The 17,412-nt window shown below is 39.0% G+C and overlaps 2 protein-coding genes across 16 annotated transcripts in view; one reads left to right on the forward strand and one right to left on the reverse strand.

Annotated features, from left to right (window-relative positions):
• LOC139751162 (uncharacterized) overlaps positions 1 to 17,412 on the forward strand; it is a 166,152-nt gene that overhangs the window by 113,485 nt on the left and 35,255 nt on the right. For 3 of the 14 annotated variants that reach the window (XM_071666274.1, XM_071666273.1, XM_071666275.1), the window contains exon 5: positions 6,941 to 8,277. The exons of 8 other annotated variants lie outside the window; for them this stretch is intronic. In XM_071666274.1, the coding sequence (XP_071522375.1) occupies positions 6,941 to 7,168 (228 nt within the window). In that variant the 3' untranslated portion in view covers positions 7,169 to 8,277. Of the gene's footprint in view, positions 1 to 6,940; positions 8,278 to 17,412 lie in introns of those variants that run through there. 3 more of the 14 variants (XM_071666264.1, XM_071666263.1, XM_071666266.1) reach the window with 1 other exon arrangement.
• Positions 4,099 to 17,412, reverse strand: part of LOC139751160 (uncharacterized) — a 117,379-nt gene continuing 104,065 nt past the window's right edge. For both annotated transcript variants that reach the window (XM_071666261.1, XM_071666262.1), the window contains exon 5: positions 4,099 to 5,231. In XM_071666261.1, coding sequence (XP_071522362.1) covers positions 5,208 to 5,231 — 24 coding nt within the window. In that variant the 3' untranslated portion in view covers positions 4,099 to 5,207. The remainder of the gene's footprint in view (positions 5,232 to 17,412) is intronic.

A 17,412-nucleotide genomic window follows, 5' to 3' on the forward strand; every position in this document is an offset into this window, starting at 1 on the left:
TGCATGTTCAGGCCCCGATCACACAAAATCTTTTTCACTCCATCTTTCCACCTCCAATTTTATCTCCCACTTCTCCTCGTTCCCTCCACCTCCGACACATATATCCTCTTGGTCAATCTTTCCTCACTCATTCTCTCCATGTGCCCAAACCATTTCAAAACACCCTCTTCTGCTCTCTCAACCACGCTCTTTTTATTTCCACACATCTCTCTTACCCTTACGTTACTTACTCGATCAAACCACCTCACACCACACATTGATCTCAAACATCTCATTTCCAGCACATCCATCCTCCTGCACACAACTCTATCCATAAGCCCACGCCTCGCAACCATACAACATTGTTGGAACCACTATTCCTTCAAACATACCCATATTTGCTTTCCGAGATAATGTTCTCGACTTCCACACATTCTTCAAGGCTCCCAGGATTTTCGCCCCCTCCCCCACCCTATGATCCACTTCCGCTTCCTTGGTTCCATCCGCTGCCAGATCCACTCCCAGATATCTAAAACACTTTACTTCCTCCAGTTTTTCTCCATTCAAACTTACCTCCCAATTGACTTGACCCTCAACCCTACTGTACCTAATTACCTTGCTCTTATTCACATTTACTCTTAACTTTCTTCTTTCACACACTTTACCAAACTCAGTCACCAGCTTCTGCAGTTTCTCACATGAATCAGCCACCAGCGCTGTATCATCAGCGAACAACAACTGACTCACTTCCCAAGCTCTCTCATCCCCAACAGACTTCATACTTGCCCCTCTTTCCAAAACTCTTGCATTCACCTCCCTAACAACCCCATCCATAAACAAATTAAACAACCATGGAGACATCACACACCCCTGCCGCAAACCTACATTCACTGAGAACCAATCACTTTCCTCTCTTCCTACACGTACACATGCCTTACATCCTCAATAAAAACTTTTCACTGCTTCTAACAACTTGCCTCCCACACCATATATTCTTAATACTTTCCACAGAGCATACATGATATGTAAGTATACACGGAAAGTCCTTGATTTAACGGACTAATCGGGTAGGGGATGTCTGTTAATGCCAAAAGTCTGTTAAATTGAGAATGTAACCAATGGGCCATTTTTTTAATACAATATACAGTCCACATGTTTTTCTTTAATGTCTTTATCACTTGATGCCATTTCATATTGTAAGGATTGCAGTATTTTTCAATAATTAAAATTACAATTTGCTGTATATAACCCGACCACATGGTAGCTTGAGGCAGACTGAGACCAAAACAAAACGAGTACATCCCACACTACCAAAAACAAGTACGATGTGAAATGCACATGGTGTGGAGTTTGAGATTTTTTTATTTTATTCTCGATTTTTTAGATTATTAATTAATGTATTATTATTTGCCTGGTCCATTAAATTTGAAATCCATTAAATCAGGGGACCCTGATTTAATGGATTGAATCAAGGGTTTACTGTATACTGTATAAAAAAGTTATGCAAATCATATGTGTAGGATGTGTAAAATCAAAGTTGGAGAGAAAAAACATAAAGTTTGTAATTTGTTTAGGTGTATTTACAAAGAAAAAAGTGCACTAAGAAAAAACTTTAACCATCTTATACTTACATAGATAAGAGCATCCAGTCCATCATCCAGGACCCTCCACCATCAACTCAGTACCCTCACACACCAATATAGAAGAAAGTACGCTATTTATATATTATTATATTATTACTTTTACACTTAAACGCAAACGCGGGAGACAGCGACAAAGTATAAAAAAAAAAAAAAAAAAAAAAAAAAAAAAAAACTTAAACGCTGTTTCCTGCATCAGCGAGGTTTATTTCAGAGATTTTTTATTACTTTAGATACAAAATCAGAATATGTCAACCAAGTCACTTTATTTATTTATTTTCATATTATTATTTTTATTATACTTTGTCACTGTCTCCCGCGTTTGCGAGGTAGCGCAAGGAAACAGACGAAAGAAATTGCCCAACCCCCCCCATACACATGTATATACATACGTCCACACACGCAAATATACATACCTACACAGCTTTCCATGGTTTACCCCAGACGCTTCACATGCCTTGCTTCAATCCACTGACAGCACGTCAACCCCGGTATACCACATCGCTCCAATTCACTCTATTTATTTATTTATTTATATATTTTATTATACTTTGTCACTATCTCCCGCATTAGCGAGGTAGCACAAGGAAACAGACGAAAGAATGGCCCAACCCGCCTACATACACATGTATATACATACACGTCCTCACACGCACATATACATACCTATACATCTCAACGTATACAAGTATATACACACACAGACATATACATATATACACATGTACATAATTCATACTGTCTGCCTTTATTCATTCCCATCACCACCCCACCATGCATGAAATGACAACCCCCCCCCACATGTGTGCGAGGTAGCGCTAGGAAAAGACAACTAAGGCCACATTGGTTCACACTCAGTCTTTAGTTGTCATGTATAATACACCGAAACCACAGCTTTCTTTCCACATCCAGGCCCCACAAAACTTTCCATGGTTTACCCCAGATGCTTCACATGCCCTTGTTCAATCCATTGACAGCAAGTTGACCCCGGTATACCACATCGTTCCAATTCACTCTATTCCTTGCACGCCTTTCACTCAAAATCTTTTCACTCCATCTTTCCACCTCCAATTTGGTTTCCTACTTCTCCTCATTCCCTCCACCTCTGACACATATATCCCCTTTGTCAATCTTTCCTTACTCATTCTCTCCATGTGACCAAACCATTTCAAAACACCCTCTTCTGCTCTCTCAACCACACTCTTTTTATTTCCACACATCTCTCTTACCCTTACATTACTTACTAGATCAAACCACCTCACACCACATGTCCTCAAACATCTCATTTCCAGCACATCCACCCTCCTCCACACATCTCTATCTATAGGCCACGTCTTGCAACCATATAACATTGTTGGAACCACTATTCCTTTAAACATAGCCATTTTTGCTTTCCGAGATAACGTTCTCGCCTTCCACATATTTTTCAAGGCTCCCAGAACTTTTGCCCCCTCCCCCACACGATGATTCACTTCCACTTCCATAGTTCCATCCACTGCCAAATCCACTCCCAGATATCTAAAACACTTCACTTCCTCCAGTTTTTCTCCATTCAGACTGTAACTGTTGAGACTATGGGGCCCCCTTAGCAGTCACTCTGAGTGTATACACTGTTTAGGAATTCAGATGCTCTATCAAGGCCTAGGACTATATTGCCTGACATGTTACTGAGGTAGCTGTTTTTAAGTGAATCTTTTTCTTAAGACTGAATCCTTAGGAAGGTCTCTTCACCTAGAAGTCATTGCCCTTTTATTGTATTGTGTTTTCTCTTGCTTACACTTCAAAGGTATAAGGGGCTACTCCCATGATCTTTGGAAAGTTTAAACTCAAAGTATATATTTTTCTTTTAAAGATCCTCAAAAAAGTGATTCTTCTACTAATTGGTTTTCATGGTCTAGTGATATGAGTGTGCCAAATAGCATCCATACTATTAGCAGGTTATCCAGGATGAGGTCAAGAGTTGGAGAGTCAAGTACAAACTTTCAAGGAGTGTGGCAGATTTTGGGTTGGGTGGGATTATAAACTCACTAAGATGATGATGAAAAGCTCAAAACGAGTGGTATGATAACATTGTATCATAAAGAACTTTGTGCTTTTTAAGTTCTTTGTATGTTGGATTCAAGTACTGATATTAGTTATTTCTCTTGAAATTAATTACATAAGTATGGTTATTACGAGACTGGCAACAGGGTTTGAATGAAAACATATGTATGATATTTGATAATGTAAAACAGCTGATAGCAGTAAGCAAGGAATTTTTTTGATAAACCAAGTTAATAAGCTTTTATAAGCAAATTTTTTCATTGTACATTTATGTCATCGTTTTGGGAAGATGGTGAAGCTGATAAGGTTGTTTCGTTAGTCATCAGTGTAAATCACTCAAATGGTTAAATATATGTAGACGTATGCACATCATTGTGATTTACTTGCATGTAGATGTACATTCATTTTTCCTTTGGAATGATTGAAAGGACTAGAATTTGCTAGAGTGTATTAGCCGTTATTTATTCTATTATACAGCTTAAGGAGGGCGAATCCCCTCTGGTAGTGTACTACTGTGCATAGTTCCTCAGTCTTTCTTAATAAGTCATCACGATCATCAGATTTTGTTTTTAGAATCTTGACATTTAGATTAATTCAGATAGATGTTTACAAGAAGTTTTGTAGGATAATGAACAGAAGATTATTTAATTAATATTTGACCTTCCACCCATGGATAGTATTAGACAGTTTAGTATCTAAATGTTTTCCCTTCCACCCATAGACACTATAAGGAGGTATAGTAATCTTCTCCAGCTTTTCAAAGATACTAACAAAATCTGTTGTGAATGAATTTCACAAGTCTCTATCATGGAAAGAACGAAGATAATGACACTATTGCATTGTATGATAGTGCTTTAGATTTAGAGCCTTTGACCATGGCACTTGATATTCTTTCTGGCTCTGTGTGGAATAGATTATGATTTTTTTTTTCCAACCTAAAGTGGGGGCTTTCAAAGGCCTTTGATCTTTTACTATCTGCTAGCTCTTTGGGCAATATAGATCCATATTGTCTTCTTGTAAAGACTGTTCTTCATAGCTTTGAGATTAGGAAGGTAGTGTTATTCATTTAGTGTTTAGGCATATGGATTTACTGGTTTGAAGTTTTTTCATAGGTTGCATTAATTCAAAACTTACATAAGACTTAGATTTAGGAATAAATCTTTGTTAATATGGTTCAGAAAATTTCTTCCAAGTAATTTTATGCTTTGTATGCAGTAAGACTCAAAGATTTTCTTGGTCTCCTGGAAAATTACCAAGAATTTTTTTTCCTTTTGAACTCCTCTATCAGGAAAGTATATTTTTGGTTGGATCAGGAAACTTTTTATTGTATAACCAGGGTTGTTTACTGTTCTGTTTAGGTTGCTGGCTAATATTTACACCCCACACTCTCTTCCCTATGATAAAGTTAAGGGGTTGCATTTTGCATGATTTGGAAGAAACACATGGTAAATCCTTACCTTCCTGCCTGCCTCTGGATCTCCTTCTATTGGGGTTCTTGCTGTGCTTCAGAAGCCAGTTTCATCCACTTGGTGGCACCACAGGAAGTTAGGTGATATTGTGTTTGTCTTCCTGGAATGAGAACAGAAGAATTAAGAAGTATTTGATGTCTTAAATATGGAAGTTGTATCTTGGGTGTGAGGAGCTTTGTGTTGAATCAGTTTTTGTAACATTAGAGTGACAAGTGATTTCTACAATTCAGACAAGAAAATGGAATTTTTGTGTGCTTTAGGAATGAAGCTTCAGGTGGATGACTGTCTGGTGGAGTGATATTTTAGACTGGGATAACAGGATGGTTGTTTAGAGCCTGGAAGGTCATTATGTTATGTTTATATCAAGTATAGTTTGCTCAAGTATAAAATGGAAAATTTTTTTATTTCTATGTGAGGTTTGCTTTGTGATTTGTATTGGAGGGGTCTAGTGTTGCAAAATGCATGGCAAATTAAAAAAATATTTACAAACATTGGCCCAAAACCATGATTAGTGTTTATTGTGGTTATACAGACCAGGAAGAAGTAGAATTCTAAATAAAAAAGAATATTTTTGAGGAATACAGAGTTCCTTTTTGAATTACAGGTTTAACTTTATCAAATGAAACTCCAAAAGAGGTCCTCTTGGTAGCACCCACAGTGGGAGGAATGGATGGTATAAGTAGGGAAGGGGTGAAGTTGGCAAGAGAGCCTACAGAGCCCAGAATGTAAGGGCAATGGCTTTTGTTTCCTTTTCTTAAGGGACAACTCATTGATTAAGATTTGCAAAAGAGGCCTTTAACATTTGTCAGATACCTTTGTTCACTGATATAGATCTGGTTGATTTCATTGTGTGTCTTTTGATAAGCCACAAACAGAAGAGGATGGTCCAGAAAAAGTGTCAGCTATCATTAAGGGCAGGTCCTCTCTTTAATTTTCTATAGTTTTTTTCAAGTCCATTCTTCCTCTCATGAGTTTACTCTTAGGCACTCAAAGGGCTTCATTGTTGTTAGGGAAGATATGTAGATTTTAAAGAACAAAAGCCTATTTCTTTTCCCTTAGTTGAGCCCTATCAACACCCATTTATTTCCCACATCTCCTCTTTCCTTTTCAATAAAACATTTCTTTATTCCATGCAACAATTATTAACCACCACTGAATTAACGTGGATGAGAGAATGCTAAATGCCACCTCTCCTCCACACTATAACATCATAGGACTTGATGGGTTTCTGCATGGCCATTCAGCCCTTTGAATGAGAATCTGTTGGCCCTGTTTGATTTGTGGTAGTCATATGTGGAAATCCTTCATGGATACACTTCATCAGTAGGGGTTAAAATGGTGGTTCAGCACTCACTATAAAATCTTTCAGATGTTCATAGTGCTATACCTAGAGTAGAGATGGTTTCTCATCCTCCCAATACCTACATTTAGTACATTCATCATTGAGGCTTTTGTGTTATCTTAGGGAGAGATTGAAATTAGTTTGAATATACTTAGACTGGGGGCCATACTTAACTAGCATCAAGGAAAAGTTATATGAATAAAGACAGTAGTATCATATTAATTAATGACAAATTGAATTTCTAATGGTTTCCTGTAATTATGCAAAAACTACCAACAATAATATTTTCAAAGAAAAAATTAGATGATGAAATTAAGTAGAATAATTATAATAATCATAAAGTTGTATTTCAGAAACTTTGACAGAATAGGACTTCTTTGGAGTATCTTTTGTACCCTACAACCTTGAATGCTGCAGTATGTAACTGGTGAACATATTGCAGTACTGTATATATCATTCTTTTACAGATGGACGGATTCCTTATGCAGGAACATCAAGGGACAAATTATCAGATACTAAATAATGAGGATCTTTATAGAGCTAAGGAGAGAGCAAGGAAGAAAAGGCATTATGAGAGACAAAAGTGGAAATGTCATATTGACCAAGACTACAAAGAGGAGATACGTAGGAAATGGAGGGAAAGAAAAGCAAGACAGAGGATGAAAACTGATAAGCTAATTGGTGGACAAAGCTAGCAAGAGAAAGAACAGGCTGCTGAAATATTGCATATGTCATAGTGGTAAACACACTATCATTTTGACAGTAATAACTACACATTGAAAATTGATTATTTTTGACTTGAAAAATTAATCTTAGATCACTATCAACACAAACAACTTTATATTCTTACACAAACTGTATTCTCTTCCTCTTAAAATAGTTATTTAGTGCTTCTATTCTGCCTTATATCATTTTTATACTATTATTTAGTCTTTCATAATCCATTCTTTCCAAATTATCATAGTACCTCAGAACCCCATTTTTTTTTACTTCCTTGACCAGCTTTTTTTTCCTTTTTTTTTTTATAACATTATTCTTGTCATTTTTCTTACCAAACAAGGTTTGAATCAGCCTTTCTTATCATTGTAGAATTTAAGTGAATGATGATTATGTACATTACCACTGTGTGACCCATTTCTGTGATATTTTTTACCACTTGGATGGAGAGAATATTTGTCATGACACATCTCATGCTTTACTGTTTGATTTCTGGAAGCCTGCTTGAAGTATCTTGTGTCTGGCTATCACTTGCAGATCATGAAGACCTTTAATTTTCTCCTCAGTTGATAGAAATACCTACAGGGTCCCAAGATTATTTTGCATTCTCCAGTTTTGCATATGTTGTGTCCTCTTGGCCAATGAATAAAGGATACAGTTTACTTAGACATGCTGTTAAAACATAGTAAAACCATACTAAGTTGCAGAATTCATAAGGGCTTTGTAATAGAAATTAATAGAAGTCACTGCTGCAGCATGATATTGCAGCTAGTGTACTGGTCAGATTGACTTGGAGATATTTTTCTGTCCACATACCTTCCACAGTGAAGAAATATAAAAGCAGAGAATATTTTGTTCTGCTAAAAGTGAAAGAGCTACATGCACTGGCAAACACATCAGAAGAAAAAAAAGACATCTGTTTGAAAATAGTGAAGTTGTTACACAAATTTCTATGAAGCAGTGATATGCTCCATAAAATATTCCAGTTTGTTTTAAAGTCATGAATACCATTTTCTAATGTAATACTATTGTGTAAATATGTAATCATGTAATTATGGAGTATAATTGAATAAATCATAACACATAAGAGTACCTTTTCTGAAAACCTCATAATTTTACGTTTGTGGTTTTCTTATGATGATTTTATAGTGTGAATTGTCATGGAAAGTTTGAGCTTTTGGTATATTTTACACTAACATGGAGGAAAAGATATTTATTATTTATTTATTTTGCTTTGTCGCTGTCTCCCGCGTTAGTGAGGTAGCACAAGGAAACAGACGAAAGAATGGCCCAACCCACCCACATACACATGTATATACATACACGTCCACACACGCAAATATACATACCTATACATCTCAGTGTATACATATATATATACACACACAGACATATACACATATATACACATGTACATAATTCATACTGTCTGCCTTTATTTATTCCCATCGCCACCTCGCCACACATGGAATAACAACCCCCTCCCCCCTCATGTGTGCGAGGTAGCGCTAGGAAAAGACAAAGGCCCCATTCGTTCACATTCAGTCTCTAGCTGTCATGTAATAATGCACCGAAACCACACCTCCCTTTCCACATCCAGGCCCCACACAACTTTTCATGGTTTACCCCAGACGCTTCACATGCCCTGGTTCAATCCATTGACAGCACGTCGACCCCGGTATACCACATAGTTCCAATTCACTCTATTCCTTGCACGCCTTTCACCCCTCCTGCATGTTCAGGCCCCAATCACTCAAAATCTTTTTCACTCCATCTTTCCACCTCCAATTTGGTCTCCCACTTCTCCTTGTTCCCTCCACCTCTGACACATATATTCTCTTGGTCAATCTTTCCTCACTTATTCTCTCCATGTGACCAAACAGTTTCAAAACACCCTCTTCTGCTCTCTCAACCACACTCTTTTTATTTCCACACATCTCTCTTACCCTTACATTACTTACTCGATCAAACCACCTCACACCACATATTGTCCTCAAACATCTCATTTCCAGCACCTCCACCCTCCTGCGCACAACTCTATCCCATAGCCCACGCCTCGCAACCATCCAACATTGTTGGAACCACTATTCCTTCAAACATACCCATTTTTGCTTTCCGAGATAATGTACTCGACTTCCACACATTCTTCAAGGCTCCCAGAATTTTTGCCCCCTCCCCCACCCTATGATTCACTTCCGCTTCCATGGTTCCATCTGCTGCCAGATCCACTCCTAGATATCTAAAACACTTTACTTCCTCCAGTTTTTCTCCATTCAAACTTACCTCCCAATTGACTTGACCCTCAACCCTACTGTACCTAATAACCTTGCTCTTATTCACATTTACTCCCAAATTTCTTCTTTCACACAGTTTACCAAACTCAGTCACCAGCTTCTGCAGTTTCTCACCCAAATCAGCCACCAGCGCTGTATCATCAGCGAACAACAACTGACTCACTTCCCAAGCTCTCTTATCCACAACAGACTGCATACTTGCCCCTCTTTCCAAAACTCTTGCATTCACCTCCCTAACAACCCCATCCATAAACATATTAAATAACCATGGAGACATCACACACCCCTGCCGCAAACCTACATTCACTGAGAACCAATCACTTTCCTCTCTTCCTACACGTACACATGCCTTACATCCTCGATAAAAACTTTTCACTGCTTCTGACAACTTGCCTCCCACATTATATATTCTTAATACCTTCCACAGAGCATCTCTATCATATGCCTTCTCCAGATCCATAATGCTACATACAAATCCGTTTGCTTTTCTAAGTATTTCTCACATACATTCTTCAAAGCAAACACCTGATCCACACATCCTCTACCACTTCTTAAACCACACTGCTCTTCCCCAATCTGATGCTCTGTACATGCCTTCACCCTCTCAATCAATACCCTCCCATATAATTTACCAGGAATACTCAACAAACTTATACCTCTGTAATTTGAGCACTCACTCTTATCCCCTTTGCCTTTGTACAATGACACTATACAAGCATTCCGCCAATCCTCAGGCACCTCACCATGAATCATACATACATTAAATAACCTTACCAACCAGTCAACAATACAGTCACCCCCTTTTTTAATAAATTCCACTGCAATACCATCCAAACCTGCTGCCTTGCCGGCTTTCATCTTCCACAAAGCTTTTACTACCTCTTCTCCGTTTACCAAATCATTTTCCCTAACCCTCTCACTTTGCACGCCACCTCGACCTAAACACCCCATATCTGCCACTCTATCATCTAACACATTCAACAAACCTTCAAAATACTCACTCCATCTTCTCACATCACCACTACTTGTTATCACCTCCCCATTTGCCCCCTTCACTGAAGTTCCCATTTGCTCCCTTGTCTTATGCACTTTATTTACCTCCTTCCAAAACATCTTTTTATTCTCCCTAAAATTTAATGATACTCTCTCACCCAACTCTCATTTGCCCTCTTTTTCACCTCTTGCACCTTTCTCTTGACCTCCTGCCTCTTTCTTTTATACATGTCCCACTCATTTGCATTTTTTCCCTGCAAAAATCATCCAAATGCCTCTCTCTTCTCTTTCACTAATAATCTTACTTCTTCATCCCACGCAAATAAATTATGGAAAGTGTGAAATATGATTGGTGTAAATCTTTACCTTGTATTTATAAAAGGTGGATTGTACCCAAAGTGTTAATGTCTTCATTAAGATGGATTGAAGTACAGGTAGACCTTTATATTATACATGCATACTGGGGACTGCTTATTCATTGGATCTGTAAATGTTGTTTGATGAATATTTTAAAAACTTCTGATTAGGCATAATAACAAAGATGCATTTTACTTGGATTTTTAGCTAATTTTTAACACAGTTGTGGTAAAGTCTACTCATATTTTAAACCATGTCTGTAATGCTGTCTTAGTAATTTGCTGTGCATGAAATAACAACCTTCACAGTATAGTTTAACATACATACAACAATCAAACGTGGGAGTTTCTGTTGCACCTGTGGAGTCATTTGGTTCAGGAAATCATCTGGTTATTCTTTGAGTGTAATGAGAGAGATGTTATCATCAGCAAAGAAGAAAGGGGCATAATTGAAGAGACTGTACAGAATTAAAATTTTTTCCATTAAATAAGGTTTTATCTCATAAAATCCAGCCATCGTGGAAGTAGAAATATCTATTCCATTTTATGGTCTCTAGATCTTCTAGAATAGTAACTAGAGGTTATTAACCAAGATGTAGAGGCAAGATTGGAAAGTATTTTGTTTATAGAAATGAATCATACTAGAAAACCAAACAGTAGTGCAGTCTTGGTTGAGTTCAAGTTTTGAACCTCACATACAAAACGTGGTTCTTATTGGTCATCTGAAACTGCTGCTGAATTCTGTGGTCTAATTTTTTTTCTTTTTCTTATGCTTCTTCTTCTTCTTCTTCTTCTTCATGGATGGCCACTATCTTCCTAACCAGCTTAGCTTTGTGTAAGACTTTATAAGCAAGCAGGACATCATTGACATTAGTCCCTTAACATCTTTAGATGAATATTTATGTGAGTTAAATGATATTGTGAGACTGATATTTATGCATCTTTTACACCATAATATCAAGGCTATGTGCCAAGCTTGGGTGGTCACTGAGGTAGCAATGAGTGATAATTTCTCCCAACAGCCAATGAGAACACATTTTTGAGTTTTCATGAAAGAAATGGAGTGGCTTTTAAGTAGACTTAGAGGACCAGGCAGATGATCCTGAATCATTTGATGATGATCAGTCTTTGGGTCATGTAGAGAATGATTTTATGGACACTAACTCTTGCAGCTTTGAAAGTTGACAAATATGAGGGATGAGGAGGTTTTCTAACAAAAGTGGAGGCAGTTCTGCCAGCATCTACTAAATCATGACAGTACTGTGGCTGATAATTTGTAGACATTTATGCCTTTGCTATTATGGAAAAAAAAAAAAACATGAATCACACTGATTATAGTATAAGAAGAAATGCTTTTAACAGCAGCTGACCGGGATGGTACTACTGTCCTGACTGAGGAGTGTTAAAGTGGTGCCTGGAATCATCTTACACTCTCCATGTTAGGTTTGCTGGTTTTACTTTCTGTCTCATTAAGACAGAACTACCAGGATAGTCCTGGCATCTATTCCTAATAAGCACCATACACCTATTCAAACCTTGCTGATTCACTTCACATAAGTACTCTTCCTAAATCCTGTCTACTCACACATTTTTAAGCATAATCATGGTACAGTCCCACAAATTCATGGCCCCTAGGCCCCAGCATCATAGGGTACTAAGAATCTCTGATTTTCCTCCTGACTTTACTGCCAGTGCGAGGGAGAGCTCAGACAGTAGTAGTACCAACCCCTCCCACAAACTTTCTCTCTCAGTTAGACATTCCTCTTATTCTATTCAGTATACCAACAATTGTGGTCTCTCTAGTAACTTCTCAGTTGAACACCATTTGTGCCTAATATCTTACTTCTCTGATGATATTCTCACCAGTCCCTTTTTCATATCCAGCTATAATCTCCACTCACGATCCAGTTCGAAGGTGGTGTTTGTGCTTATCCCAACATCAACACACCTGTTACATGCCTCACGGACCTTGAGTACCTAAACTTAGATTTTATGTGGGTAGGTCTGTCTTCCTACTACCACACGTTTCCTCCATTTCACCTATTGCTCTCCTAATTCTGCAAATTTCATATCTTTCTTTGACTATCAAAACTCCTATCATGAGACTGTGACATCCTCTCACCAGCTAGTTGAGATCCTCTCCTATGGGGATTTCAACATTCACCACAGGGAATGGTTGAATTTCTCCCATACAGATGGAGAAGGAAGTGAAGCCTTCACATACTCCATTCTTAATTTTTTTTTTTTTTTTTTTTTTTATACTTTGTCGCTGTCTCCCGCGTTTGCGAGGTAGCGCAAGGAAACAGACGAAAGAAATGGCCCAACCCCCCCCCCCATACACATGTACATACACACGTCCACACACGCAAATATACATACCTACACAGCTTTCCATGGTTTACCCCAGACGCTTCACATGCCTTGATTCAATCCACTGACAGCACGTCAACCCCTGTATACCACATGGCTCCAATTCACTCTATTCCTTGCCCTCCTTTCACCCTCCTGCATGTTCAGGCCCCGATCACACAAAATCTTTTTCACTCCATCTTTCCACCTCCAATTTGGTCTCCCTCTTCTCCTCGTTCCCTCCACCTCCGACACATATATCCTCTTGGTCAATCTTTCCTCACTCATTCTCTCCATGTGCCCAAACCATTTCAAAACACCCTCTTCTGCTCTCTCAACCACGCTCTTTTTATTTCCACACATCTCTCTTACCCTTACGTTACTTACTCGATCAAACCACCTCACACCACACATTGTCCTCAAACATCTCATTTCCAGCACATCCATCCTCCTGCGCACATCTCTATCCATAGCCCACGCCTCGCAACCATACAACATTGTTGGAACCACTATTCCTTCAAACATACCCATTTTTGCTTTCCGAGATAATGTTCTCGACTTCCACACATTTTTCAAGGCTCCCAAAATTTTCGCCCCCTCCCCCACCCTATGATCCACTTCCGCTTCCATGGTTCCATCCGCTGACAGATCCACTCCCAGATATCTAAAACACTTCACTTCCTCCAGTTTTTCTCCATTCAAACTCACCTCCCAATTGACTTGACCCTCACCCCTACTGTACCTAATAACCTTGCTCTTATTCCCATTTACTCTTAACTTTCTTCTTCCACACACTTTACCAAACTCAGTCACCAGCTTCTGCAGTTTCTCACATGAATCAGCCACCAGTGCTGTATCATCAGCGAACAACAACTGACTCACTTCCCAAGCTCTCTCATCCCCAACAGACTTCATACTTGCCCCTCTTTCCAGGACTCTTGCATTTACCTCCCTAACAACCCCATCCATAAACAAATTAAACAACCATGGAGACATCACACACCCCTGCCGCAAACCTACGTTCACTGAGAACCAATCACTTTCCTCTCTTCCTACACGTACACATGCCTTACATCCTCGATAAAAACTTTTCACTGCTTCTAACAACTTGCCTCCCACACCATATATTCTTAATACCTTCCACAGAGCATCTCTATCAACTCTATCATATGCCTTCTCCAGATCCATAAATGCTACATACAAATCCATTTGCTTTTCTAAGTATTTCTCACATACATTCTTCAAAGCAAACACCTGATCCACACATCCTCTACCACTTCTGAAACCGCACTGCTCTTCCCCAATCTGATGCTCTGTACATGCCTTCACCCTCTCAATCAATACCCTCCCATATAATTTACCAGGAATACTCAACAAACTTATACCTCTGTAATTTGAGCACTCACTCTTATCCCCTTTGCCTTTGTACAATGGCACTATGCACGCATTCCGCCAATCCTCAGGCACCTCACCATGAGTCATACATACATTAAATAACCTTACCAACCAGTCAACAATACAGTCACCCCCTTTTTTAATAAATTCCACTGCAATACCATCCAAACCTGCTGCCTTGCCGGCTTTCATCTTCCGCAAAGCTTTTACTACCTCTTCTCTGTTTACCAAATCATTTTCCCTAACCCTCTCACTTTGCACACCACCTCAACCAAAACACCCTATATCTGCCACTCTGTCATCAGACACATTCAACAAACCTTCAAAATACTCATTCCATCTCCTTCTCACATCACCGCTACTTGTTATCACCTCCCCATTTACGCCCTTCACTGAAGTTCCCATTTGCTCCCTTGTCTTACGCACCCTATTTACCTCCTTCCAGAACATCTTTTTATTCTCCCTAAAATTTACTGATAGTCTCTCACCCCAACTCTCATTTGCCCTTTTTTTCACCTCTTGCACCTTTCTCTTGACCTCCTGTCTCTTTCTTTTATACTTCTCCCACTCAATTGCATTTTTTCCCTGCAAAAATCGTCCAAATGCCTCTCTCTTCTCTTTCACTAATACTCTTACTTCTTCATCCCACCACTCACTACCCTTTCTAAACAGCCCACCTCCCACTCTTCTCATGCCACAAGCATCTTTTGCGCAATCCATCACTGATTCCCTAAATACATCCCATTCCTCCCCCACTCCCCTTACTTCCATTGTTCTCACCTTTTTCCATTCTGTACACAGTCTCTCCTGGTACTTCCCCACACAGGTCTCCTTCCCAAGCTCACTTACTCTCACCACCTTCTTCACCCCAACATTCACTCCTCTTTTCTGAAAACCCATACTAATCTTCACCTTAGCCTCCACAAGATAATGATCAGACATCCCTCCAGTTGCACCTCTCAGCACATTAACATCCAAAAGTCTCTCTTTCGCACGCCTGTCAATTAACACGTAATCCAATAACGCTCTCTGGCCATCTCTCATACTTACATAAGTATACTTATGTATATCTCGCTTTTTAAACCAGGTATTCCCAATCATCAGTCCTTTTTCAGCACATAAATCTACAAGCTCTTCACCATTTCCATTTACAACACTGAACACCCCATGCATACCCATTATTCCCTCAACTGCCACATTACTCACCTTTGCATTCAAATCACCCATCACTATAACCCGGTCTCGTGCATCAAAACCGCTAACACACTCATTCAGCTGCTCCCAAAACACTTGCCTCTCATGATCTTTCTTCTCATGCCCAGGTGCATATGCACCAATAATCACCCACCTCTCTCCATCAACTTTCAATTTTACCCATATTAATCGAGAATTTACTTTCTTACATTCTATCACATACTCCCACAACTCCTGTTTCAGGAGTATTGCTACTCCTTCCCTTGCTCTTGTCCTCTCACTAACCCCTGACTTCACTCCCCAGACATTTCCAAACCACTCTTCCCCTTTACCCTTGAGCTTCGTTTCACTCAGAGCCAAAACATCCAGGTTCCTTTCCTCAAACATACTACCTATCTCTCCTTTTTTCACATCTTGGTTACATCCACACACATTTAGGCACCCCACTCTGAGCCTTCGAGGAGGATGATCACTCCCCGCGTGACTCCTTCTTCTGTTTCCCATTTTAGAAAGTTAATACAAGGAGGGGAGGATTTCCGGCCCCCGCTCCCGTCCCCTCTAGTCGCTTTCTACGACACGCGAGGAATACGTGGGAAGTATTCTTTCACCCCTATCCCCAGGGATAATATACATATATATATACATATACACACACACACACATACACACACATACGCACATACACACACACACACACACACATACATACATATACACATGAAAAATGCAAGAAACAATCTAGAAAACAAACTCTCAGCTTGAAATGAATGAAAAAAAAAATGAATGTCACATAATGGTTCAACCTCTGGCTATGGAAAAGGAAATGTACAATTTATTCACACTTAATTATTTAGAGCAAATTATCTCCCACTATTCCCGTATTCCTGACCACTGACCTCTATCTTATAAATTCTGGATCTGTTATTCACCTTTAGTCCTTGCCGCTGTAACTGTACAGTCTTGCCCCCACTCAGTTCATCTGATCACACTCTTATAAATGTATCTATTTTAATGGCACCTTCCCATCCAGCATCCCTTCTATACATAAATATTGGCACCTCAACAAAGCTGACTGGAATAACTTATGCAACATCTTTTCTGACTTTCCTTGGGTAAACTACTGTCTCTTTATTTGGTGGTGCTTCTGTCTTCACTAAATGCATAGCAGTGGTTATTCTTGCTGAAATGGAAGCATGTATCTACTCTTCCTCCAAGAAGAACTCCTCTCCTAATTCGTGATTCAACCGTTCCTGTTCTGAGGCCATTCAGGCAAAGGACCAGGCATGCTGTGCTCGGAAAAGCTCTCATTCCTGTGACTCCCATTCACCTTTTGTCACCGCCCATAATCATTCCAAGTACATTATCTGTGAGGCAAAGCGTTTCTTTATTCAAAGGAAGTACAATAACCTCTCCTTGTCATCCACTGATAGGTCTTTCTGGTCTTTAGCTAAGGGCATCTCTGACAACTTCTGTCACCCACATACACACATATATATATATATATATATATATATATATATATATATATATATATATATATATATATATATTATATTATCAGATTGGGGAAGAGCAGTGTGGTTTCAGAAGTGGTAGAGGATGTGTGGATCAGGTGTTTGCTTTGAAGAATGTATGTGAGAA

The sequence above is a fragment of the Panulirus ornatus genome, chromosome 11, assembly GCF_036320965.1.
Source record: "Panulirus ornatus isolate Po-2019 chromosome 11, ASM3632096v1, whole genome shotgun sequence".
Taxonomy (NCBI): domain Eukaryota; kingdom Metazoa; phylum Arthropoda; class Malacostraca; order Decapoda; family Palinuridae; genus Panulirus; species Panulirus ornatus.